Source organism: Poecilia formosa, unplaced genomic scaffold (genome assembly GCF_000485575.1).
Source record: "Poecilia formosa unplaced genomic scaffold, Poecilia_formosa-5.1.2 Scaffold278, whole genome shotgun sequence".
In the NCBI taxonomy this organism is placed as follows: Eukaryota; Metazoa; Chordata; class Actinopteri; order Cyprinodontiformes; family Poeciliidae; genus Poecilia; species Poecilia formosa.
Genome location: NW_006800217.1, coordinates 133,905 through 159,902, shown reverse-complemented (window position 1 = coordinate 159,902; position 25,998 = coordinate 133,905). Strand labels below are relative to the sequence as shown.

At 38.8% G+C, this 25,998-nt stretch overlaps 1 protein-coding gene across 3 annotated transcripts in view; it reads right to left on the bottom strand.

Annotated features, from left to right (window-relative positions):
- lamb2l (laminin, beta 2-like) overlaps positions 1-20,976 on the bottom strand; it is a 54,709-nt gene extending 33,733 nt beyond the window's left edge. The window contains exons 1-3 of one of the 3 annotated variants that reach the window (XM_007571299.2): positions 20,907-20,976; positions 20,796-20,833; positions 8,626-8,705 (exon numbers count right to left, since the gene is read on the bottom strand). In XM_007571299.2, the coding sequence (XP_007571361.1) occupies positions 8,626-8,689 (64 nt within the window). In that variant the 5' untranslated portion in view covers positions 8,690-8,705; positions 20,796-20,833; positions 20,907-20,976. Of the gene's footprint in view, positions 1-8,625; positions 8,706-10,292; positions 10,545-16,454; positions 16,521-20,795 lie in introns of those variants that run through there. The other 2 variants (XM_007571298.2, XM_016681368.1) reach the window with 2 other exon arrangements.
- Positions 20,977-25,998: the final 5,022 nt, after the last annotated feature.

The following is a 25,998-nucleotide window of genomic DNA, read 5'->3' as shown; positions in this document are numbered from 1 at the left end:
CTACAAACAAACACACACACACACACACACACACACACACACACACACACACACACACACACACACACACACGCGCGCACACACACAAAAAAACCCCCAAAAAAACACAACGTTTTGTAATCATTCTACCATTACAAGATTCCTCCATTTACTAATATAAAATTGAACACCACAAGAAAATCCAACCTCTGTACATTCAATACCGGCTAACTTGTTTCTAAAATGGTTTTCAAGTAATGGTTTCTACACAAGTTCAGCACATTTCAGATCAGTTATATGATAGGAAAATGGACATTGAACTTGTCATGAGTTGTGGTGGTTGGTGGTGAGGAGAGACACAGGTAGACCCAGGATGTAGATGAAAATTATGAGTTTAATGAAAATGCTCAAAACAGTCCAGATCAGGCGGCACGGCAGAGAACATAGAGCACAACTAGTTACCGGGAGCAACTGACATACTGAAGACTGAAACAGGAGCTAGGCAGACAGGACTTCTCAGTTCCACTGGAGAGCCGACACACAACAACTGACGTACGACAATAGTAGACGTTAGACAAGGACCCGACAAGAGACAGAGACCACAGGTGGACATAAATACACACGGGGTAATCAAGGGAACGAGACACACCTGGGAACAATCAAGCGTTGACAGGACAACACAGAGAGTCAGGGAAACAGGACTAAACACAGAAAACCTCAAAATAACTATACAGAAAAACACGGATCATGACAGAACTTCTCTTTACAGCAAACCATAAAACCAAAGTCAAGACACCAAAGAGGCATGAAATCCGTGTCAGATTTTTCACCGATACAACAGATGGTGATGAGAAATCACGTGGTTTGATTGGCTTGATTGGGGTTAAATTGTGTCAATGTCTTTTTAAGTTGAGTTTTCACATAATACGAAACGCCACCAACCACACCGTTTGGTATTGATTGATTAATTTATTGATTTATATACATTTTCTTTGTCAGAGGAAATTTTTAAACTTGTCTGTATTGAACAATAAATGTATTGTATTTAGGTAGAGTTACTACAGCCAAAGCACTTTACAGTAGAAATCACATCACAAATAAAACAGTAAAACAATAGAAATAAAGGTATAGAAGTTGTTACTGAATATGAGCATTGAATATTATCAATATGTAGCTCAATATGTAGCACCGGGCTCAAATACATGAAAAGATTTCATGTTATACAACACACCAAATACACATCAATATCACTCGTTATTAACACATAAACTACATGTTAACAACACCCCAATGTAGAATAAACATGCTGCTTATGCCTTTTTGTTGGGTCATAAACAGATGCTGATTGTGTCTTAAAAGGCACAAAAAGGTATTTTATTTGTTGTTATTTTATTTGTGTCATTAACACGTAGTTTATGTGTTAATTACAAGTGACATATTTGATGGGTAAACATCACTTACTTTCCATATTGTTTGTGTGTTGTGTGCACGTCGACATAATGTGAAATATTTATGTTCATATGGCACTGGAGGCTTTCCATACTTTTTAGCATCTTCACTTTGATAACTTAGAGAGTTTTAAAAAAAATCAACAAAATTGTGTTCACGTGACTGACAATGACTTTATGAGTTTGAAGTCGTCTAACCATAACAGTAATTGTCTTATTTTGACCCTGCTTTTACTAGCCAGTAGATCTAAAATTAATCTTTGTTCTATCATAATAGTGAAGATAGGAAAAGTATCTACTGGAGTTAAGATACTGACTGTTCACATGTGCACAAGACAACCCCACTTTGAAGAGTCTTTGTTCCAAATAGTCTGAATAATATATCTAAAAATTTCTCTGTTATTTGTTGGATTTCATTATGTTCAGAGAACATAATTTTAGTTTTACAGATGTAGTGAGAACAGCTGTTTTCCGCCACAAAAAAAACATTATTTTCCTTAAATAAAGTCCATCTCATGTCTTACTATTTTAAGTTTTATGATCAACTGAACATCAACATACTAAGATATGAAGCTTTAAAGAAGGTTCATATGTTCTTTCAGAGAAGGAATGAAGCAAAGAATAATATCTTCAAAGAACTTCGTCTGTTAATTTGGAGACAATAGAAAGGCAGGCATGCTGAGGCATGATGGGAAAGTCATGGGTGGTTTCAAATGGAATCAAAAGTATTTTCTGTGAAAAAATGAAATACTGCATCTCTACTCTTGATGAGCATGGTAGTGAGAATTGCTTTCCAAAGTGTGATTTATTTTTAATAAAGATAACACAAGTAGCATAAAAAAAAATTTATGAGATGATATCAGTGTTTTTTTTTTGTTTCTTTTATTATTATTGTAGTTAATTCCTGGTATTATCACCTTTCATCCTCAACATTTATGTCACTCAAAGTGCATTATCTACTATAATTCCATTCTCTTTTCAGATGGATAGAGTGAATAGGAAATGCAAAATAAATTTTTTTCTTTACTTTAACAGCAACTGTACGAATTCTAATAAAGATTTAGTTCTTTTCTCATTCTTCCCTTGTTCTGCTACATCCTAGTAGCCAAAACACTGGTTTGTGGAACTTGTGGAAACAAATGTTATTGACATTTTGGGTTCCATTATAAAAGCTGCACACTGTTCTTTTGAAATGACTGATTAAATGCACTTTTTCCCAATAACTGCCCTCCATAACCTACCCAACCATTTTTCACTGCCTACAGAAGGTAAAGAGAAAGCGTGAAGGCAGTGCTGATTCTGCTGAACCCTCAGTAGCCAATAAATATCTTTTTTTTCTTTTAAATATGATTTTGCTGATGGCTTTTAATTATTAGTAGCTTTGACAGAAAAGCGGTCAAAGTTAGAAGAGGTACACATGCGGTAAAAGTGGTAACACCTTATGCAAGTCTCTTAAAGAGGCAGTATTACATATTGTCCAGCCACATAGTGCCATTTCATAGCCCAATCAAGTAACTATGTTGCGTTCAGTTGTTATAAAAATGCTGAATGTATCAAATATGACTTAAAAGAAATTTGACTTCCTGATTTAATGCCTTGAAATTGGGCTTGTCTCTTTGAAAACTCCTGCTCTTTCTGACACTCCTCTGTTGACCCTTTAACAATGATTTTACCAGCGTTTCACTGAGAAGCAGCTCATATGAGCTCAGAAGAGGTGCACTTGCAAACTCCACGCAGAAAGAGCCCAGGCTGGGATCAGACTGGGATAGGACTTTCCTCCTGCAAAGCAACAGTGCATGCATGCACTACAGCCTCTGTATTTTTATGTTATTGTAAAATATGAAGAACCAAATTTACTCATTAAGGTCACACATTGCTAGCAGCAAATCCTTAGAAACTTTCCAAATGTTTTTGCGAGAGTCGTTATGTAACCTGGTACTGGATAAATAAACTTAGCTGAATTAAAACAACGTTTTTACAAAATTATTATGAATGAATTACAGTTGCAAAGCATTTGGAGCATGCAAAAATGCAGCCTACTTGTCATGATTGCAGCCCTGCAGCCCTACCCTGAGTGTGCCGATTACTCATTACCCTCACCTGCACTGTGCTGCTCCCTATTTAAACAGCTGCTCGTCACCAGCTCAGTGTGAGATTGTCTGTTGCCACAGTCACAGCTTTCAAGTCTTGTTCCATGTTCATGAGTCTCCTGGTTTTCTTATCCCATCTGTTTTTTTGACCACAGATTTTGGCCTTTTCCCTCTGCTGTTGAAGATTTTTGATCTCCTGTTGCTGAACCCTGCCTGCCTCTGACCCTGCCTCCAGTTTTCTGTCTGTTGGATTTACATTGCCTGAGAAGCCCCTGTGCATGACCCTGGATTGTTTCAACGACTAAGTCTCTGGTTTGTGGATTTCGTCCCAGTCATCTGGTTGTCCCCTAAGTCCCCACGGCCCATTCACCCTACTGTCCCCTAGCTGGCTTCCCAACCCCTGTGGTTTCCCCATTCCTCAGTCACCAGTGTGACCACACCCTGTGGAGCCCCTTCTTACCCTTATTTTTTAATAAACTTTATGTGAACTTGAATACTTGTCTTGGCTGCGTTTTGGGTTCTGGCTGATTTTGCTTGTACATTACACTACTTGTTAAGCTTAAGGTGCTGTATTGATATTGGCTAGTCATCTTTTAGCTAACATTACCTTCATTCAACAGACTCTTAGTTTGGGGGGGAAAACTGTGAAACGTTTGTTGTGTTTTACTGGTTTGCTGCCGTGATTCTAACACAACTGAGTAGCTCTGCCCAACAGCAGCAGGTCTCCTTCATTGCTGAACAGGTGTAAACCCAGCGCGAGCGTCGTAGCGCTCATGTTGAGTTTAAAGGTGGCTCGAAAAAACAGGTTTCAACATGTTAACAACGGATTAAACAGTTTTAACTGCTGATAAAAGTGACAGAGGACACAGATATGGGAAGTGCAGAAGCCCCTACTGTATCAAATTGACAGAGGAATAACAGAGAGTTGGCCATTCTAAGGTAAAAACCCAGGGCTTACAGCGTTTTGTTTTTTTCAACCAGACTGCTTCCTGCGCCTCCCTTGCAATGGCACGGCGCCCCCCCTAGGGGGCATGCCCCACAGTTTGGGAACCTCTGCATTAATGTCACAGTTTCAAGCTAAATATTTAGTTAGCAAGCTAAATATTTTGCTTCAAAGTAAATATTCACAGTTAACAAGCTAAATATTTAGCTACAAACTAAATATTTATAAGCTAAATACTTAGTTCAGCTATTGACCCTTTGCACATGACGTCACGCTCTTCATGACGCAGCTCACTCTGCCATAACAGGCGTCAAAACAACCTATGCACTCCTTTAAAACCTGTCATAAAACAGATAGCTAGTAGCCTAATATCACTTCTATGTTTGATTTAATTTTAAAAATGGTCATAGTATGCACAGACAAGGATGCAGCTGTCAATCATAAAGACTGGCAGCCCTCGGTGTGGATTTGTAGCAAACACTTTTTACAAGTTAAGATTAATGTTCATATACTTTATAAGTAAGTACGAATAGAAAAATATCAAATACTGCACTATGGAAAAGGTACGTACCTAACAATTAGTAACCATGGAGAAGATACCCCACCATCATGTAGCCATCTAACATGTATGTGAAAAACTGGTTAGCATCTCATCTTTTATACGTTAAGTCTCCTCTGGTGTAAGGAGAAAGGCTGTCTGTGAATCCCAACCAGGTGTGCTATGTTAGACAAATTAGCTTGACTCAAGTAGAAGCCATGGCTAAATTGACAAAAACAACTTCGGAAAACAATTGCAGTCGCTCTGTTCAACACTCCCCTCACTTCCGATGTCAGTCGGAAGTGAGGGAGACGAGTTTCTGACGACTCTTTGCAACTAACTAATGATTAGTTGCAAAGAGTTCATATATTTTGTTAGAAGCTAACCATATAGCTAGCAAGCCAAATATTTAGGTCTGAGCTAAGTTTAGACCTAAATATTCACATCCAATAAGTGGAGGTGGACTTCCAAAATAAAAGCTGGATCTTCCAAACCTCTTTATACTCCTCCAAAGTTATTGTCTGTGGAAAGTTTTAATCTGTTTCACAACACTGAATAAAAAATTTCTTCCAGCCATTCAGAACAAACACACACACATGCACACGCATGCACACGAACACACACACGCACAATTGTAAATGCCTTGGCTGGTGTTCAAGTACAAGGTTCAATGTGAAGGATTTTCTGAATTCCTGTGAAACCTTAGCAGTGGCCGACTGACTGGAACGACTAACGTTTTTGAGTCACCTTTCAGGAAGTAGGATAGATTCCACAACATTGGGCAACAGTGTACCCCAACTTCTGAGCTATCTATTTCAAATGTAACAATGACAAAAGAAGACAAAAAGCTGAGAAATATACTGACTGCAGCCAAGAGACACCCAGGCCAAGCAGAAAATACAACTCAGTGTAGCTACAAGACTTCAACAGAAAACACAGATACAAGAAAATCATAACAAGGTCAGTTTAAATTTTATCAGTGTTGAGGCTGGAAGTATCAGGCCTTGGTCCCTCCCTTCTATTCAAACAATCCAGACAAAGATTACAGAGCTTGATTGAGAGCTACAACAGAGTGTCACCTGACCTCACTCTATAGGTATTACTTTACACAACAGGTTCATTCTCTGGTCAGACTACCCAGGTAAAGCTCCATAAAAATTCCACACAAAAAAATATTCCAATCCCTGAAGATAAAAAAGTAGATTTTTTTTCGTTTGGTTTATTTTGTCCCCTTTTTCACACAACAAAGACAATAAACAAAAGACAAGCACAGAGATTATGATGTTCATAAATAAATAATGAAAAGTATGCTCAAAATAAGCACCAGAGAGTACAAGAGAAGCAGTGACCAATACTAAAAGTACCCGGAAGGCAAGAATTTCTTTTTATCTTGGCAATTAATTTAGTTTCTGATTTAGTGCTTCTGTTTGTTTTGCATCACTTCAATTTTTCACCACCACACAGGTTGTTGCTGGTGGGAAATATTCTCACTGATTGAGACAGTGATAGGGGTACCCTTCATATGTGTTGTGATCTGTCTGTGCTACTCTGTCTAGACACGTACCCCTTAGCTTTTCTCATAAATTAGCCTCAGTTTTAATCGCCGACTGAGTTTATGTTTAGGCACAGACCACACACTTGCTGAAAGTATGCCTATATTAGAAGCTTCGTGTCTGGTTTTGTCTAATGGATTTCTTCAAATCTGCTAGACTGAGACATATTTGAATAGTGTTTGAGGAGTTAATTATGAGGCTAAACCACTGTGAAACTCCCATAAAGCTATTTTTATTCTTTGAAGTGAATTTCTAGCCTCTGAGCCATCAGAAATGGCTTCAGGTTCAGTATTGTTAGTTTATTCTAACAATAGAGATTGTGGTTCTCTGCTTGGTTAGCACATTTCTACTGTTGTGATCACATTGCTGTCGGATCATGAAGGAAGAGAAAAATGGTAAATGGATAAATACACAGCCTGACCGGAAAAAAAGTGCCAACTGAATTTAACTGAGTAACTAGGTATAATCTTTTTATTGAATAGATACTGCATAGACAATTGTCTTCCAGCTGGTGCAATGAGAAGCACAACCATGTGGAAGAACCCAACCTGGCTAGAATCATTTCCACATACAATGTGAAGGGTACTCAAGAGGTTGGGACTAAACTGTTGTAGTCATAAGAAAACCACTGGATAGTGAAGTTAATTGGACAAACAGGCTGCAATTAGCAAGGAAACATAAAAGCTGGACATTAGAGCGATGGAAGAAGGTCTGATGAATCCAGATTGACCCTCTTTTAGAGTGATGGTCACATCACGATAAGAAGAGAGGCAGATGAAGTGGTGCAGCCATCGTGCTTAGTGTCTACTACCACTAGGAATGAGCAACCCGCTGTGATCTGGGGTTGCTGCAGCTGGTCAGGTCCAGGTTCAGCTGATTATCTGAACATACTGAATGACCAGGTTAGTCCACCAATGGATTTTTCTTCCCTGATGGGACTTGGACATTCCAAAATGACAGTGCCAAGCTTTATCGAGCTTAAATTGTGGATCAGTCACCATAAAATCCAGAGACCTATTGAGAATCTTTGGATCGTTCTGGAGATGACTTTGTGCAGTTTAAAGAGTTTTTTTCCTATAATTCCTTTTCTGAATGGTCTAAAATACATAAAGACTTTTTCTACCTAACTTTCCATATTGGGCAAAAAAGATTTGGAGGTCAAGTAGCTGTTTAATTGTAGTTTGTCTCCAGCAGTGTGCTTGAGACCATTTGGTCTGTCAGAGTAGCACGTGCTACTGGAGCATATCCACCCAGGAAAAGTCACACATAAGTACCCCCTAAGGCATAAGCCTCGTGTATGCAGCAAGAATGCAAGAACGTTGGAAAAATTCACTCATCAGAGGCTCAATTCCAGGTGTCAGAGGGCTGGACACAACTTCTGGTTCTTTAGCTATGCTATACTCACAGAGCAAAGATTGTTCCAGGTATCTGCACCAACGTTCTTTGAACTAAAGTCCAACTTTATTGGACTTTACCAGTATAAGTGTCATTAAAGTTCACTGCTTCTATCCCTTCACAAATGCAGCCTTCTTCTAACTAGTTAAAGATTAATGTAAAAGCTGGAAGAAAAGACAAGTGTGTGCAGGTGACTTTGATCAGGTGAGCTCAGAACTTCAGGTTTGATCAATCCATGCAATGTTCAATTCAACAGGTAAAACACAGACTAAAATCAGCATTAGTGGTGCAAAATATATCAGCATCAACATCAGTATTGACCGAAGGAGGAAGGGAGGGAATTGACCATGTGGTGTTTGCTTGGTCATCTAACAGTGGTAGTGACGCAGTGCAGCTTGTTTGGCTGCTTTTCACAGTGTCAAAAGGATGGATTAATATATATAACATATGTAAATATTGGTTGTCGTTCATAGCATCAACATTAATATCAGACATCAGTACTGACCCACATTTTCATATCGACGAATCCCTAATCAGCATATCTTATCTTTACACTGGACATAACATCTGAACAGAAAATCCCAACACAGTGGCACCAGTGTCACAATACGCAGTCACTAAAAGTTAAGATTTAAAAGCAAGCCTAAAATAATGACAAACATTTATGAATGTAACTCACCCAGCACCAGAAGGCTCAAATGAATAATTTTGATGGGCATCTTAATGGCCAAGTGGATGGACATCTGACTGTCTCGTTATCTGAAAAACAGAGAAGTAAAGAAATAAAGTAAATAATAATAAAAGAAGTAAATAATTAAAAAAAAAAAAAAAAAAAAAAGAAAAAATATTTTATAGGGTTGTGTTTTTTTTATTCAGAATTACTGAAACCAAGGTTCATGATATGAGATAACTTGAATGTATAATAAAATATAAAACGTGAAGAGATGATCCATATATTATCTCTGGCGCTCATCCTTTTGGGGGCATGGAGGGCTAACGCCGCTTTCCAGCAGACATTGGGTGAGTTGTCATTGGTACTGCCTGGACAGAAGGCTAGTCCATCACACAGTAACACTGAGACGCACAAGAAAAACAACCATTCACTCACTCGCTCCTAAGGACTATTTAGAGAGACCAATTAACTGTAGGAAGAAGGCAAAGTGCTCATAAAAAATCCACCTCTCAGACTGAGGGACAAACTCCTATCACCAAATATGAAAAATGTAACACCTTGAAATTGGGCCTCTGTCTCTTTAAAAACTCCCGCTCTTTCTGAAACTCTGATTTCATCACAACATGGCTCCTGTATTAGACCTTTAACAACGTATTACCAGTGTCACACTGAGATGTAGTTTGTATGATGAGATAAGCAGATGCGCTGTTCCAGCTGCTAATTGCTGCTGGCTAGTCTGAAGGAGCTGAGTGGGGGAGGGGAGCTCTGTGAGGCAGAAGATTTGAAATTGCAGCCCCAAGCTGCATCCCCAAAAAGAGGAAGAGATGCATCTTTGGTCCCTCAAGCCGTTTTACACAGCTCAATGGTTGCCATGGAGACTAAAGAATTTCTCAAATATGAATGAAGGGAACAACGCAACATTCCATGTATGATTTTGATGAGGGAATAACAATGTAGCACGATGTAAAGCTCAACAAAGTCTATTTAACATATTACTGCACCTTTCAACTAATTTGAACTGAACTAAATTGAAGAAAGACATAAAACTATATTTTACTCATGACCAATGAAGAGACATCAATTCTGATCTCGAGCAACAGCAAATTACAATGTATTCTATATTAGCCTTATGTCTAAAATGCAGTAATTACTTCATAGGGTGTTTTATAAAACTTAAACTTTCCTGATTGTGAAACAAAGTAGACCACTCTTTAATTAGTGTGACACTGTTGTAAACTCTGCCTCCCCTCCTGCTAAACACACTGTGAGTGAACTGTATCGGGATGACAGAACCTGTCTGTGATAATAGGCACCAGGGGCTCCAGGGCCATAATCCCATTATGATATCTCCATGTTTCTATAATTCCTTTAATTAAACAGCAGAGATTATTCAAGATATACCATTTGATATAACTGCACAAGCCAGCAACTAAGAAACTGAAGTAAAAAAACAACAACAAAAACAGTTGCTCTGTGAAAGCACTATTGTTAAATTTTAACAGCTACATTGTTAAAAGTTCACAGATTAGCTCCACGTGACATAAAGGAGTGGCGACAGCACCGGGTCACGTTTTAACCCTGAACCCACAGCATCAAGCTGCAGAAAAGACAGGAATATGGAAGGTTTAGCAGATCTCCAGATAAGCATCAGCAACGAGTGAGACCATACTCACATGGCGCCGGGTCACTCCACTCTGCCCTGTGTGGTCAGGAGCTCTCCCTGTGTGTCTCTGCAGCCCACCGTCTCTTCAGACTATGGTCTAGCAGTGCACGTGTGCAGGTCCTGGAACCCGGCATGCGTGCATTTACGCGTGCATGAACATGCGCCCCAGAATGTGTAAAACAAACTTCAGAGCATAACTTGTGGCAGCAATGTAAAAACAGAGGGAATGCCGCTGGCCAATGGGAGCACAGGGTACCGGACGGGACCCCCTTCATTCGTCTCCTCCCAAAACTAACTCCCCCTGCCCCCCCGGCTTGTCACTGGGGCACAGGCGGTGAATGGGCGGCTATTCTTATTCTAATTTCTCTGTCAGTCTCTGGACCATTGCCTGAAAGAGGGGAACGGTCTCCAGGCCTTTGGAATGCACCACCCTTTTCTTCTGGACACTCAGGGAGAGCAAGGCAGAGGAGGCTTGAGAAAAACAGAGAGGAAGTTAAAGGAAGAGAGGAACAGAGAATAAAAGGAGGAGGGGAAACTAAAAGCAAAACTAGAATTAGAGAAGATAAAAAGAAGAGTTACACTTCTGAGGGCAAGGAAGGTGAGCCTCAGCCACAGTCTCAAGTCTTTTGGAACTTCCAACAGGTTTTACATTTGGTTCCATCCATTGTCCATTTACAACTCTGACCAGGTTCCAACAAGAAAAGTATTTCCTCAGCATGATGCTGCCAACATCATGAGTCATTGCAGGAATGGTATGTTCAGGTTGATATACAGTGTTACTTAACTAGTGTTTGCATAAGTTTAGGTAGCATTTTGTATGTTCGGTGCCAAAAATCATCCATAAAATTGTTCAAACCTAATGCAGGTTTGTATTTCAAATATGTTTTTATTCAACTGTTTCTGATAGGAAATATACAAAAATAATATAAATTAGGTAATAAATGCAGTTGAAACCAGATATTAATGTACCAAAAAGACACACACATTTTTTTCACTGACTGAAGTTATATTAGGTCAAACCCCTGTAGTTATAGGTCAGTTAGAATTACCTAAATTATTTCAATTTGCTAAATGTCAGAAAACTTGCCGAGAGCAAATTTTTTAGAGATTTCTTGTAACTTTCCTTGAATTTAAATATTTACATACATTTGGTGAGCATTAAGAATAACTGTCTTTTAAACTGTATGCCTTGGGTCAAACCTTCTTGGTTCTCTCCCACAAACCTCTGATAGGTTAAGCGACACATTGCAGTTAACTGGAAGAAAACCTGCACAGCTGATGGAGCTGTGCATCAGCAAACACCGGATGCACACGTGTGTTTGCTGGGTAGTCTGAAGGAGCTGAGTGGGGGAGATGTGGGGAAGGGCTGCTCTGTGAGGCAGAAGCTCTGAGTCTGCAGCTCTAAGGAGGAGCTTCACCTTGAAGGCGGAGCTAGGTCCACCCAGGTGTTTGTCACAGCTGAACAGTTGCCATGGGAGATTAAAGGATTTCTCAAGCATGCATAAAATAATCAAGGCAACACTCCTGGTATATTTTTTATAACATGATGTAAGGCTCAAAAAAGTTGATTTTACATAATACATCCATTTAGCAGATTGCTAACAGGTAGTTTTATCTATGCATTCTGCCACAACCGGCCCTTTGAAGACATTCATGATCTGGATTTGGCCCAAAATAAAAGTGAGTTTGACACCCCTGTCATAGAGGCTGAAATGACTCCTTGCCATCACCTTAATCTTTAGCCCCATCCAAAGTCTTTATCAGTTAACTGAGGGTAACTTTCCAGAAAATATAAACAGTTGAAACTTAAAAGTATGTGAGTTTAAGGAACAGCTGACTGAATTCATGAGTCAAATGATTTTTGCTTAATTGTTCTTTGTCGCCGATATGTGGCTAAACCTCTTTCAACTGCTATTGAAGGTGCATTCACTTTCCTCAAAACAAAGTTAACCTGGACATCCAGTCTGAAAGCAAGGTCAGCTCTTCAGAAACATCAGTAAGCCAGTTAGATAGCTGCTACCTCAAGCTACACAAAATAAACAGAATAAAGACTAAACACTCAAAAAATACATCACTTATTGTTCTCAACAGTTAGACTGGTTTTTTTTTAGCAAAAGCATTAAACTATTACAAAAAGTTGCTGCAGATCACCTGAGCTGTCTGGTAAACACCAAATCTGTTGAGGACAACTATGTGACCTTGGTTAGATGAACTGATTGGATTGGTAGAGTGGTGCATGTTGGTGGACGTGTGCTTAGTGTATTGCAATATGTGTTGTTGCGATGCATCATGTTGTGGGTTATACAAGTCTCCGATTAAGCAGAGAACTGGGTAAAAAAAAACGACAGGCGAGAACAAAGCAGCACATTCTGCTCTGTAGCAATGTGACCTTTGGCATCGATTAAAGTGGGACATGGAGGCTCAATGTGTCACTGAGCAAACACAGAGGAGGAGAGAGAAGCTGTCTACACAAGCTCTGCACATTAGCAGTGGAATTATCTCACTGTAGTGAAGTTTTATGTTTCAACAATATATCAGGTGACCTCAAAGGTAGTCTCAGGCCTTATTCAAAGACACTGCAGTAACAAATCTTAGGAGTTTTTAGTTGAGGGTTAAGCTGTATTTCAGGAATCCCCATCCATCCATTCATGAACTACACAGGTTATACCTGCAGGATCGTGGAGGGGCCGCTGCCTAACTACAGCAGTCAATGAGTGAGAAGTGAAGCCCCAGTAGGGCAGGAGAAGCAGCTCTGTTGTCTATTGATGTTATTGGCGGATGTCGATTGTGCATCAGATTTACATGCAAATACAGAGATTCCAGTTCTGGAATTTTGTACGTGAAAAAAAAAAAAAAAAAAAAGCAAAACAAAAAACAAGCAAATAAGTGCACAAATGTAACGCCTTAATATCTATGTAAGTACCTAATCAAACGGAACTTGTTGAAGTCCCAGCCCTACATTTAAAGGGGCAGTATTATGTAAAATTGACTTTTTTGATCTGAGTTATAATGTTATTCCTTTATCAAAATCATACCTGCAGTGTTGCCTTGATTCTTTTATGCGTGTTTAAGAAATCCTTGAATCTCCATGGCAACCATTCAGCTGTGGAAAACGCCTTGGTGGATTGATCGCAGCCTTCCTCAAACATGCAGTTTCCAACATTCAGAGCATCTGCCTTACAGAGCAGCCACTTCCCTCTGCAACTCACCCCTTAAGCTCTTCAGCAGCAATTAGCAGAACGGCACATCTGCTGAGCTTATTGTACAAGCTACTTTTCAATTAAATTCTCGAGGAAGGGTAATAGAAGAGCCATGTGATGACTTCCTGAATGCAGAGAAAAGAGCAGAAGTTTCTAAAAGAGACAGAGACCCAATTTCAAAGCATTAATTACTTACTTTAATTTATTTTAAGTCATATTTGATGTACACAGCATTTTATAACAAATCAAGGTAACATAGTTCCTTGATTGTGCAATAAAATGATACTACGTACCTGGAAAATGCATAACACTGCCCCTTTAACACATTGGTCAAAAAATCCACCACAAAGAGGAAAAGACATGAACAAGTCACACCTAAATACAAGTGGCAAATATATGAAAAAAAAAAGTGCGGCAAGCCATTCTTTTTAACAGTTTGTTTTAAATTATGTCACAACCATGTACAAAATGTGTTGCTTTGAAAAGCAGCTCACCTGCTTCTGCACAGAATTAATGACCTTACTGACTGAACTCCAGTTATTATTGTGAACAACCCCATTACATAAATAAGTCATTTATTCGAAATCAGCAGCATACATGTCATAACGTTTTACAATGCCAACAAGTGTAATATTTGCAAAGTAAGAATATAACTTCTCATAAAAAAAAAGTGGTATTTCACTGCTAAACCTTTAATCAACAGAATAATATATAAAAGTATGGAAGATTACACTTAATGTGCTAAGACATAAAAAAATTACAAGAGCACCAGGTTTCATTCTGGGAACTTGAGCAAGCACTCAATCACACCAAGATAGAGCAAAAACCAGTTGAAGATTCAATGCCATAGTGGTGGCATCTGCAGACGCATCTACAGCGGGCTCAGACAAAGCAAGCTAATCTCAAGACTCTAGTCCAAACAAACCACAGGCACCACATCCATGAACAGCATAACCCGATAAGGCTGGCTCTGTGTGCGTCTCTCTCTCCCTCTGAGCTTGTCTTCAGAATTAGCAGATGAATGTCCTGAAAATACTGTGCAACTTCAGAAACTGTCAAGGTACGGTAAAACAAGGCTGGGCAGGAAGTGGTATCAGATCCTGCAGATGAGATCATACTGGAAGTTTGCTCCTTTTTTTTTTACAGGGAGATGACTTACTTCCCTGGAAAACTTTAGATTTTAAGTAAGGGTCTATATTCTCCACAATTAACACACAGACATTGATATTTCCAGTTGTTAACTGAATTATTTTGATAACGGTACATTCTACTTAAAAAGGCCAACTGTGATCATTTTGTCTTTGTTATTTAAAGGGGCAGCAGATAGTGCCAGTCTGTAACACAATCAAGTAACTATGTTAACTTCAGTTGTGATAAAATGTCATAAATATCAAATATAACTTCAAAGAATTTTGAATTCTTGATTTAACAACGTGAAATTGGGCCTATGTCTCTTTAAAAAAAATCCTGCTCTTTCTGAAGCTCTGCCTTCAGGAAGTCATCACAACATGGCTCCTCTATTAACCCTTTAACAGCATTTTTATCAGAGTTTTACTGAGAAGTATAATGAGTTCAGCAGATGTGGAGTTTCACCAGGTGTTTGCTAATTGCTTCTAGCTAGTCTGAAGGAACTGAGTTAGAGCGTTGTGGGTGAGGGCTGCTCTGTGAGGTGGTTGCTTGGAAGGTTGGAAACTGCAGCTCTGAGAAGCTGTGCCTCAAAGGTGGCACTCAGTTTACCCAGGCATTTTGTATAGCTGAATGGTTGCCATGGAGATTAAAAGATTTCTCAAACTTGCATGAAAGAATGAAGGCAACACTCCCGGTATGTTTTTGATGAGGGAGTAACACCATAACATGATGTAAAGCTCAAAAAGTCCATCTTACATACTGCCCCTTTAACAGTAAATTCCGGTATGCAGTGGCTCCTCTTTCTCACAGATACTGTGTGATGTCATCTCCAATTTTAATATTTCTTTATATTAGGAGCAATCAAATATTTAGAATGCTGTTAATTATTCTAAGCTAAAATCTCAATCAGCTGAAATACAATTCATCAGGTCAAAGTTTTGTAGAAATCAGATGTCTAAAATCGGACATCAAACTTCAATCGATGTATCTCTAATTAATGTTATAACCAGAGACATGATAACAGACATGTGCATCAGATGTGTGAATTCTGTTCAGTGACAATAAATGCTATCTATCTATCCACAACTATTATTGAATTGATGATCAAGAAATTTAGAGAAATACATGGTACAACATGTTGTACCGCTGCTTTCACTGTCCATAAAAAAAAAACCGAGAAAAAAAAAACTGAATGACAAACATAAGAGCTGGCATTCACTGAGGGCAATCACTTGAAGCAAATTAGGGGTTTCCAAGCAACAAAGTGTCATCTGGAGGTAAACAATAATATGAAGAAAACACAGCTATCCATCTTCTGGACTCAAGGGTTTTTACCCATCTTCACAACATCACAACTAAATCATCTTTTTTCCCCACTTCCAATTAAGAAAGCAATATAATTTTAGTGTGAATTATTTTTCTTTTAAATTAAAAGTACAATATTTTTAATAAAACCAACCAGAAAAGAACAAATGATTGTAGGTCTGAAAAACTGTTCCGCACATTTGTTTTCATAAAGCAGTCTCCTAACTTTCTGGGTCTCATGTTTTTCTGTGGGTCTACAAGTTGCTGTTAATATTACCAGCAATAATATCAACAACGTTAGACAGATAGTGAACAAAAAAAAACATTAGTCCCAACGTCAAAAAGATACACATTAACATCTTGCATGTCTCAAGTACACACACATTGCTACGTAACACGTACTGTTAAGTAAAACGCACGTAGTGCTACGAAGACAGGACACGTTTAACATTGTTAAATATTACACAAAAATATAAATAGCAGACAAACTTAATTATTTTCTGTCAAACAATATTTGAATACAATAACATACTACTTACGGACAAAGATACTTGAGGCTTGAAGAAAGGTTCAAACACTGTCTGCCACGTTGCAGGTCAAAAACGCTGGAATTTTAACGAAAACAAAACTTAACTTACATCCTGCCACAAGGGGGTAGTAAAACAACAGAAAATGAAACAAACGTCTCTAAGAAATCTTCTAAGTATCACAATACAAACTCCATGAGCCATTTCTCCTGCTTGTGCTAAGCTAACGTGCTTGCTTTGGTTGTATTTAACCAGAATACTCTGCACTTCCTGCTTTTGGAGCGGTCTCCGTCCGCTTGCCGATCATGTGCATTCAAACCGCATCAAAGTTCACATCAATCCAACGGAGACGTAGGTTCGTAGGTGGACTAGAGTTCTGTTCTTTGGTCCACATCAGAGTTTGATTTCACATTCACACAAACTCCAAACAAACCAAATTTTCCAGAAGCGGCTTGAACAGGTCTGGTGTGAATGCACCCTAAGTCAAAAGTCACTGGAAGTTTTCTGGCCAAAATACTATGATTTTAAAAAGACAGCAAAACAAAAAACAAAAACAAAAAAAAAACAAAAAAAACAAAACAAAAAAAAAACATAGCAAATAAAACAAATTGTGTTTTGTACCAAATATTTTCAAATTAATAAGATATTATTTTTTATACATTTCATCCTAAAAAAATTATGTCTGTCTGCATCATCTCCATTTGTTGGAGGCATAAATTTGTTCTTGAACAGTGATTGTGAGGCACGTAAAATTATTCCAACGGTCACATATTGGCCCCCAGGTCACTCTTTGGACTCTCCTGGTTTAAGATGACATCTTTCAATGTAAAAGAGAAACAGCTTCAAACCAAGTTCACCGGCTGGATGAAGGAGATCCTCAACTTATCTGAGGCAGAGCCCAGCCTCCTTACAGAGGAAATTCATCTCAGATTTTTTGGAAACCTTTGTCCAAAATGAAGCTATTTTGGATAAAGATGGGCTAGTGAACCGTGAGCTTTGCCATGTTACTATTACAGAAAAAACAACTGAAAGAAACAAAAAAGGAGAAAATAAAAAGGGCGTCGACCACCCAAACACAGTGCAGCTAGATACATGTTTCAGTTTAGACAAAGTGCCGACAAGGAAAAAGATTTCCTTTAAACATCTTCCTAATACTCTGCACACATCGGTGGATCACTTCCTCGGAGCCAAAGGAAATCCCATAATTCTGTTTGGATGGTTGCTTAATGTCTGCTGGCATCATATAGCCTAGAAGGGCTATGTAAGAGAATTTAAAGATTTCAGAAGGAGTTTAGTCTCTCACTGAGCTGTACACAGCCATTTCCCTTGGAACTTCAAAGAAAGAAAACTAGCATCTCCTTCCGCTACCTCACGCCCACAAGACTTACTCTATGCACACAGAAGAACTTTTACAGATTAACATACAGTATTTAGGAAAGATGTTCTGAAAGGAGGAGAATTTAGTGACAGGCTATAGACAAGATCACCACCAAGAAATTCTTAGTTATAATGCTTTCTCTTTGTATGAAACCAATCGTTTCAATAAACCTCCTCTTCTGCTACGCTACAGCTTTTTCCTAATCGCAGAGCCTGTAATGAATGCTAGGCTAGTTAGCATAGCCACAGAGGACAAGTGGTTTTCCTGTAACAGCAAGTTGTTTCTCCGCCATTAGTACATTTAGCAGCATGTACTTGAGGTTGACTGACAGCACTAAGACCTAATAAACTCTGGATCTCATGGGAAAAGGGGCTGGTTTTTACCAGGCTAATGTGAAATAAACACAATAAAATATCACAATGCCAAAGAAGAAAAACAGCAGAAAAGCAGCTATTACTGCTCATCCCTCTGGGAGGTTTTGAAAAGCCATTTATAAACCATTTAAAAACAATCAAATTCCAAGACTCGTCTGGCATGAATTATGTTCATTGCACCCAAATGAACCACAAGACTTCTGGAACAATGCATTTTGAACAGATGAGACTAAAGTAAGATGTGGCCAAAATGAACAGCAGAAAATCCATCATATGAGCTAAAACACTTTAAACCTATCGTCCATTATGGTGGTGGAGGGATGGTGATTTGGGACTGTTTAGCATCAACATGACATGGGCACATTTCAATCATTGAGTCGACAACAAGCTCCTTTGTATACCAATGTATTCTAGAGGCAAATGTGCGACCATTTGCCCTACAAGTAAAGCTCAGCCTAATTTAACATTGGCCCAGTCAAAGCCCAGGCCTGAAACAGACTGGGATACTGAGTTTGGATCTTAACAGAGCTGTGCAGTAGTAAATAAAAACATTTCAGAAACCATTTTTATTTATGAAACTTCCTTAGCTTTCATTATGTTATCTGTAAAACACATAAGAAAATATAGTCAAAACCCAGCCAACTGGTGGTCTACATATATTAAAAGCAGCCAGTCTGAAACATTTTCTGCTCATCTCCTGCACATGAGCAGTTGAACCGCTTCTCAACCTTTCAGGGATCTAGGCTGGAGTTGATCGGAGCGGTAGGGTCACAAACCAGGTCCCTGAGCTGATTAAAGCCACACTAAGCCCTGCACAGCCACACAAGCACACCTCACTACCCAGAGAAGTTGGTGAAACGAATTAATAGTTGCAAGGTACAAGATAACATTCTGTTAAAATAAATGATCTTTTCATTAAAAGGAGAATTTAAAATGTACACTAGTTGTACAGATAATTGCAGATAATGACTTGAAAGACAATAACTTGAAATAACTTTAAGACAGCAAATAACTGCTGTTTTATGTGGTAGGAATCTGTTTCAGCAACGTGACTCCATCTAGAGAGGCACAACCAAACACCAACATTTTGGTTTTTTAGTAACTCATTCAAGCAGAACATATTCCTGAAATTAGCTGGTACAAATGCTTTTTGATGGCTTATTAAAGAACTTTTTATTTCTTGTGGCAATGTTGAGGAGTTTCTCTGGTGATAAGGTGAGCAGAAGATGTTTGATGTTGCTGTAGCTGCAGATAATCCAGCTGCTGCTGCAAACACAGCAACAGGAAAGACAATTCAAAGGCTTCGTACACCTGAACAAATTGAGAACTATCTTGCCACATATTATAATGAAAAAAGACCTGATATATTTGATTTGTAGAGGTGGATGAAACATAATATTGTATTTAGGAGAACAAGCAGAGACTCGATACAAGCTGTGCTTTTGAGGAAATGAAAGCATTCCTGATGTTTTTTGGGCTTCAAAAAGGTTTCACAAACTATCCTTAAAAGACAGCAAAATATTTACTTATTGTAAATAGGTTTTTTAATTATATATATCAGTAAATCGATGACGAAGATGGTTTAATACCTGATGCATTGAACGGGCAATGCAGGTTGTGGAGAATACTGAACCGAGGTGGGTGTCAAGGATTCTTTCGCAGGTTTGTTGTGTTTGGTACCATGTTCTTTGCTTTTGATGATAATGGATCTGATGGTACTTTGGGGGGATCATCAGAGATTTAGTTTTGTTTTGTTTTTTCACAACCGAACCTTGATTCTGAACAACGCCTTGGTGTTCGTAGTGTTTGGTTAGTGGTGGTGTTCCAGCCTCTGGAGCCTATCTACTGACAGACTGCACACAGGTGGACTTCATTTCACCAAACATGTGACTTCTGAAGGTTGCACCAGAACTTTTTACAAGCTTCATACCTGAAGGGTTGAATATATATGCACATGCCAATTTTCAGCTTTTACTTTAAAAAAGTTTATACATCAATTGCCTTTTATGATTTTAATTCACCAACTTAGAATATTTTATGCAAATTCATCAAAAATCCATTTAAATACACCTTGTGACTTAGCAAAAGACAAAAAAGAGAGGTTGAATACTTCTGTAACTATTACTCAAAAATGCTTATAAAGGTGTGAAACGGAAAAATACAGCATATTTTATGATAATGAGCTATATCTCTCCTTGTTGAGATTATTCTATTAGTATGTACCACTTGTTGTCTTGCAGGATTTCACCCAGTGAGGTAAAATCTCTCTTTGCACAATCAATGCATCCCCACAAAAACACTCCAAATAAAATTCTCAGACTATGTGCTTTCATTTTATGGCTGTACTTGGGAGTTTTATTGTATTTGGTTATGATCTGAAGAAAAAGCTCAAAACATCCAGAGGTGTAAATACTTTAACCCCACCAGGAATGCAACTGATTTCTCTTCATGAAGACCCACAGTAAGAAGGTCTGAGCCGCAGACCCATCCTTCTCTTCTCAGCGGACTGTTCATGTTTTGTGCATGTTGTGTTTCCTGGATATCACACAGTAACAAACAATCTGACTGATAGAAAACTAAAACTAAAACCAGAAAACTCACCTGTTCTGCTGTGTGTTGGACTCCTCTGCATCAGACAGCTGCGCAAAAAGCACACACAGTCAAACTTTCTTTCTTTTTGCTTTTCTGTCTCTTACGCACACAGGAACTCACTTTGTTCCACACACTCCGACATGCCCCGTCCCGCCGCGGCAGCACGCCAGTGTGAGCTCAGTCTCCGGTTCCGCTGAGGAGGGCAAGGTGGAGGGCTGGGCCCCGACTGCAGGAGGAGGGCCCATCGGTTCGTCAGGTAGGCGCCACCCACGATCATGCCGAGCCCACTGATCTCAATCATCTGCAGAAATTCGTCAGTGCTCAACCAGAACCAGTCCCTACGCAGAGTATGGAGATAGTATGGAGATCTTTTTTTTTTTCATCTTTTGAACTTGAACTTGAGAGCAAAAAGATCAGAAAGCATTCACACAAAGAGTTTCAAAGATGACCTTTTACACGGAAATAGAAGGGAATGTTTTTATTCACCCATATATCTCAGTGGGGACGGGATTAATAATCACTACTGCAAATAACTTCTCTTCCTGCTGGGGGCTCCGGAGCTGATGCCGCCCCTTGTGGTGGTCTAAGGATATAACAACTTCAATACAAACCCTGAATGATTAAGGGCTGAGTTTTTGAATGATTTTTGATTCAGTCACGAAGTTCGTTTCTAATAAGAAATGATTCTGAAAGACGATCAAACAATGTTTTATTGAAAAATAGTAAAAAAATATGGTAACTTAATTTTCATTTCATTGAGGGAAACTGATGGGGGATAAATTTGGATTAGACAAGCGAAATTTTTACACAGTAAACTTGCATCTGTCTGTTAATAGCTATAACCATTTAAAGCTGATTAAAGAAAGTAAAATTTTCACAATTTGCATCTGAATGCAAAAAAGGTCAGCTGTTGCACACAACCCTGCACCAGGCACAATTAAAACATATTACAAATACAATATTTTACTGTTTATAAAATTACAATGATTATAAATGTATTGATTTTTATATTAGAATATCCTATATTATTAAGGTGCTATTTACCACTTTCGATCAGATGACAATTATGTATTTACCTATAAGCATGGATATAGAAGAGTAAATTGATATAAACTACAGAAAGCTGTCAGTGACATAGGAAGAATGAAACAATTTGTGAGCCAATTAACTTAGTTTTCCAATTGTCATTAAAAGACTTCTACAAATACCCGTAGCATTGAGCATTTGCTTTTAGATTTGATCTGATTGGGTTCGTCTTCACACATGTTCAGATTATGTTGATCGTGTGTTCAACATAATCTGAGATGTCAGTGATCACAGCATTCAGCCCTTGGTTAGGTTTAGGTTAGAAGGATGTCTCGGCTCATCACGGAGAGGATTTGTACCCAGGGAATTATCAAGAGATGACGACAGTCTCAATCACTGAGCTCATTATGTGGAGCCAGCCAGCTCAGCTGATATCCTGTTTCTCTGTCCAACGGTCGCCTATAACATGAAAGGTTGCCTCCCTCACAAAAGGTCCCTGTGTATTTATGTGCTTCAAAGTCTGGTGGGTTTAGTTCTTGACTTACAAATAACCTGGCTGTTATTTACATTCAAAGGTAAATAAAAGTAGTAGTATGATTTAAAATACTCTTTTGGGAGGGGATGAGAAGAGGTTTTTCAACATATATTTGGAAAACTTTTTCAGTCTGATAACCACTTAACCCATCTGACAAACACTCAAGGACCACCTATCTTGAAATTCCCTGCAATAAAACAACATGTTAACACTACCTGAAATGAGACATTAAACATTTGAAATAAATCAGTCTGTATGTAATGAGTGAATATAGTTTTTGAATGAAATTACTAATTTAAATAAACTTTTTCATGATTTTGTAATTTTATGACCCTGCACCTGCAGCTGTATATTTGATCGTGCAGAATTCATTGTTTATACGGGCAAAAAGAAAAACTACCGGTAATTGCTCTCGGAGGCCCCCTGATGGCCGCGGAAGGTCACGCTTTACCGGTAGTATGAGTTGCCGTGCAATGTGCAGTGCGCATCCAAACCTCCAAAGTACAAAAGGAAGATAAATAAGCAAAATAATGTCGCAACAAAAGAACTTATCCCTCAGATACGGACAAAAGATAGAGGAAGAATGGAGAGAAAAATAGCCAAAATAAAGGTATGGTTTTGTGTCTCTTGGTAATGTAATGTTTGTCAAAAAGATATTTGTGGAGCTGCTAATAGAAAATTAGCTTAATGGTGACCTTGAACGGTCCAGTTCAACTGAGTTTTAACTTTAAATGAGTTTATTCTCTTGGTTGGCCCTATAAGTTTCTGAGGTTTTTTGGGGGCATGATTGATAATGTTTGATAATAATAAAACTTCTCAATTTCTGACATTATGTAGAAACATGTTTTTACATCAGGCTACTAGAATGACGTCAATGAGCCGTAGCTGGTGAAATGTTGCTTGCTGCTGAGTACAAGAATTGATATGGCTAAAATAAACATTTTTATAGCCTCTGCAGGAGCACTGTTAAAATTATTTGCCCAGTACCGGTCCACATTCTCAAGTGAGAAAGACTTCACCTAGTATAAATGTAATTTTTAGCAAGAAAATTTTTAGCAAGAATTTTAGCACAGTTTTAACTAAAACCCACAGAATAGCTCACATAACTCCTGTTTTGGCCTCTCTGCATTGGCTCCTGGTGTATTTTAGGACTCATTTTAAAATTTTGGTTTTGGGTGTGCTGTGGTGGCACAGGGGTTAAGCACAACCCACATATAAAACTTTTGGTCTTAACTTTTAAGGCAATTGATGATGAGGCTCCCAAATATACAGGACCTTCTCAGAAAATTAGCATATTGTGATAAAGTTCATTATTTTCCATAATGTAATGATAAAAATTAAACTCATATATTTTAGATTAATTTCACACCAACTGAAATATTTCAGGTCTTTTATTGTTTTAATACTGATGATTTTGGCATACAGCTCATGAAAACCCAAAATCCCTGTTTCCAAAAATTAGCATATCATGAAAAGGTTATCTGAACGAGCAATTAACCTAATCATCTGAACAGTGTTGTGGTACTCGAAGTTGGTCTTGGTCTTAAGACCGGTCTTAAGACCATTTTTTGATGGTCTCGGTCTTGTCTCGGACTCGACCGCATTTGGTCTCGGTCTTGTCTCGGTCTCGACTCCCCTCGGTCTTGGTCTTGACTTGGTCGCGGACCCCAAAAGTCTTGGTCTTGTCTCGGTCTCGATACACTCTGGTCTTGGTCTTGTCTTGGTCTCGGGTTAGGTGGTCTTGAACACAACACTGCATCTGAATCAACAAAGTAACTCTAAACACCTGCAAAAGGTTCCTGATTTTGCATGTCATTCGGAAATCAAGGTGCCAGAGTCTGGAGGAAGACTGGGGAGAAGGAAATGCCAAAATGCCAGAAGTCCAGTGTCAATGTCTTATTACATTCCTGACAACCACAGCTGTGTGCTTCTACGACCGTCACTTTCTTTGGTTGCATCGTTGGTCACGCTGATACTTTTGAAGCCACTTCTGCATAAGTCCTAAGACCTGAATCTTAGCACCTTTACATATTTCACTTTTACAACAAGTGAGTTGATTTCTTTAGTAAGTTTAATCGGGCTCCACCTATGTCACCGAAGACAGAAGCTGCCATTCCTAATCTGTGACAGATCCACCAATAGCCATGGCAGGTGGCAGGTCCACTGGCAAGTCAAGGCAGGCTGTTGCAGCTGTGGTAGGTCAACTGGCAGGTCGTGGTAAGTGACGGTGGAAGTGCTGCTCATAAACTTATTGCACATCTGACACTGCCGTTTACATTATATCCCATATGCATGTATAATATAGGAAACATTTATCGGCCAGTCGATTTATGAGCGCAGATTTGCTTAATTTTGGGAAATTGTGATTGGCCGTTACTTACACATGTAAGTATCAGCCAATCACCAGAGCAGCGCGCATAAGGGCGTTGCTCTGGTGCAGCGCCCCTATGTGCTGCATGCGGTGCATAAGATCGGATAAGAAGCCGATCTTATCACCTGATCTCATCTTCCTCAGCAAATGTTTAAAAATCAGATACTGTCCTCTTCTGCTTTACAGTGAGAGGTTTGGCTGACAAATCATTGGCCCACCAGGTCATGTCTGCACGTTAACAATAGTGACCCCCATTGTCGCCAACTCATTGACTTTTTGCTACATTTAGCAAAATTTCAGACAAAAAAATTGGAATCGGCTAAAATCAAAATCGGCAGGTCTGGCTTTTTAAAGATCTGTAATCGGCGATCGGGCAGAAAACTGCAATCAGGTCAGTCCTATTTAAGATGTAGTAATGTACACATAGTCATGACATTCTCTGATTAAATTAATTTTTCTTAGGCATCACTCCAATAGCTAAAAATTTAATTTATACCAGGTGAGTCTTTCTCGCCTGAGAATGTGGACGGATCTGGGCTGAGTCTGAGCCTCCAAACAGTTTTAACAGAAGTTTCACATACTTTAGTTGATGTAAAAATTATGTTTATTTTAGATACATAGATTATTATGCTCAGCAGCAAACAACACATATCGCCAACTACAGCATAGAGCAGGTCATTGATGCAGTAGCTTTGTAGCCTGATGTAGAAACATTTTGCTAACCAATGTCAAACACTGAGAAGTTTCAGTTATTGTTATCAAACGTTATCAAACATGCCATTTTGAAGCCAAAAAAAAAAAAACGTCAGAAACATATAGTCAACCACAAGAATCAACTCATTTAAAGTTAAAGCTCACATACACACAAATACAAACATTGTAGCAAAATGTTTGATTGTTGAACGAGACTGTTCAAGGTCGCTATCAAGCTAATTTTCTATTTGCAGTTTTTGATGTTTTTGTTTTTGATAATCATTACATTACCAAGAGACAGTAAATCTTACCTTTCTTGTCTTTTTTCTATTCTTCCTTTCTTTTCTGTCCTTTTTTGCAACATTGTTTTGCTAACTCATTTTCCACTGGTGCTTTGGAGGTTTGGATGTGCACTGCACATTGCAGCTCATATTACAGGTGAAGCGTGACTTACCGTGAGCACCAGGGGCCCCCACCCAAGAGCAATTTTTTTTTTTTTTAAACCTCATAGTGGCCAGCTGGCAGTGGTGCAAAAAGTGGGTATGCAGCTCATGCAACGCATAGGGGCGCTGCACCAGAGGGGGCGT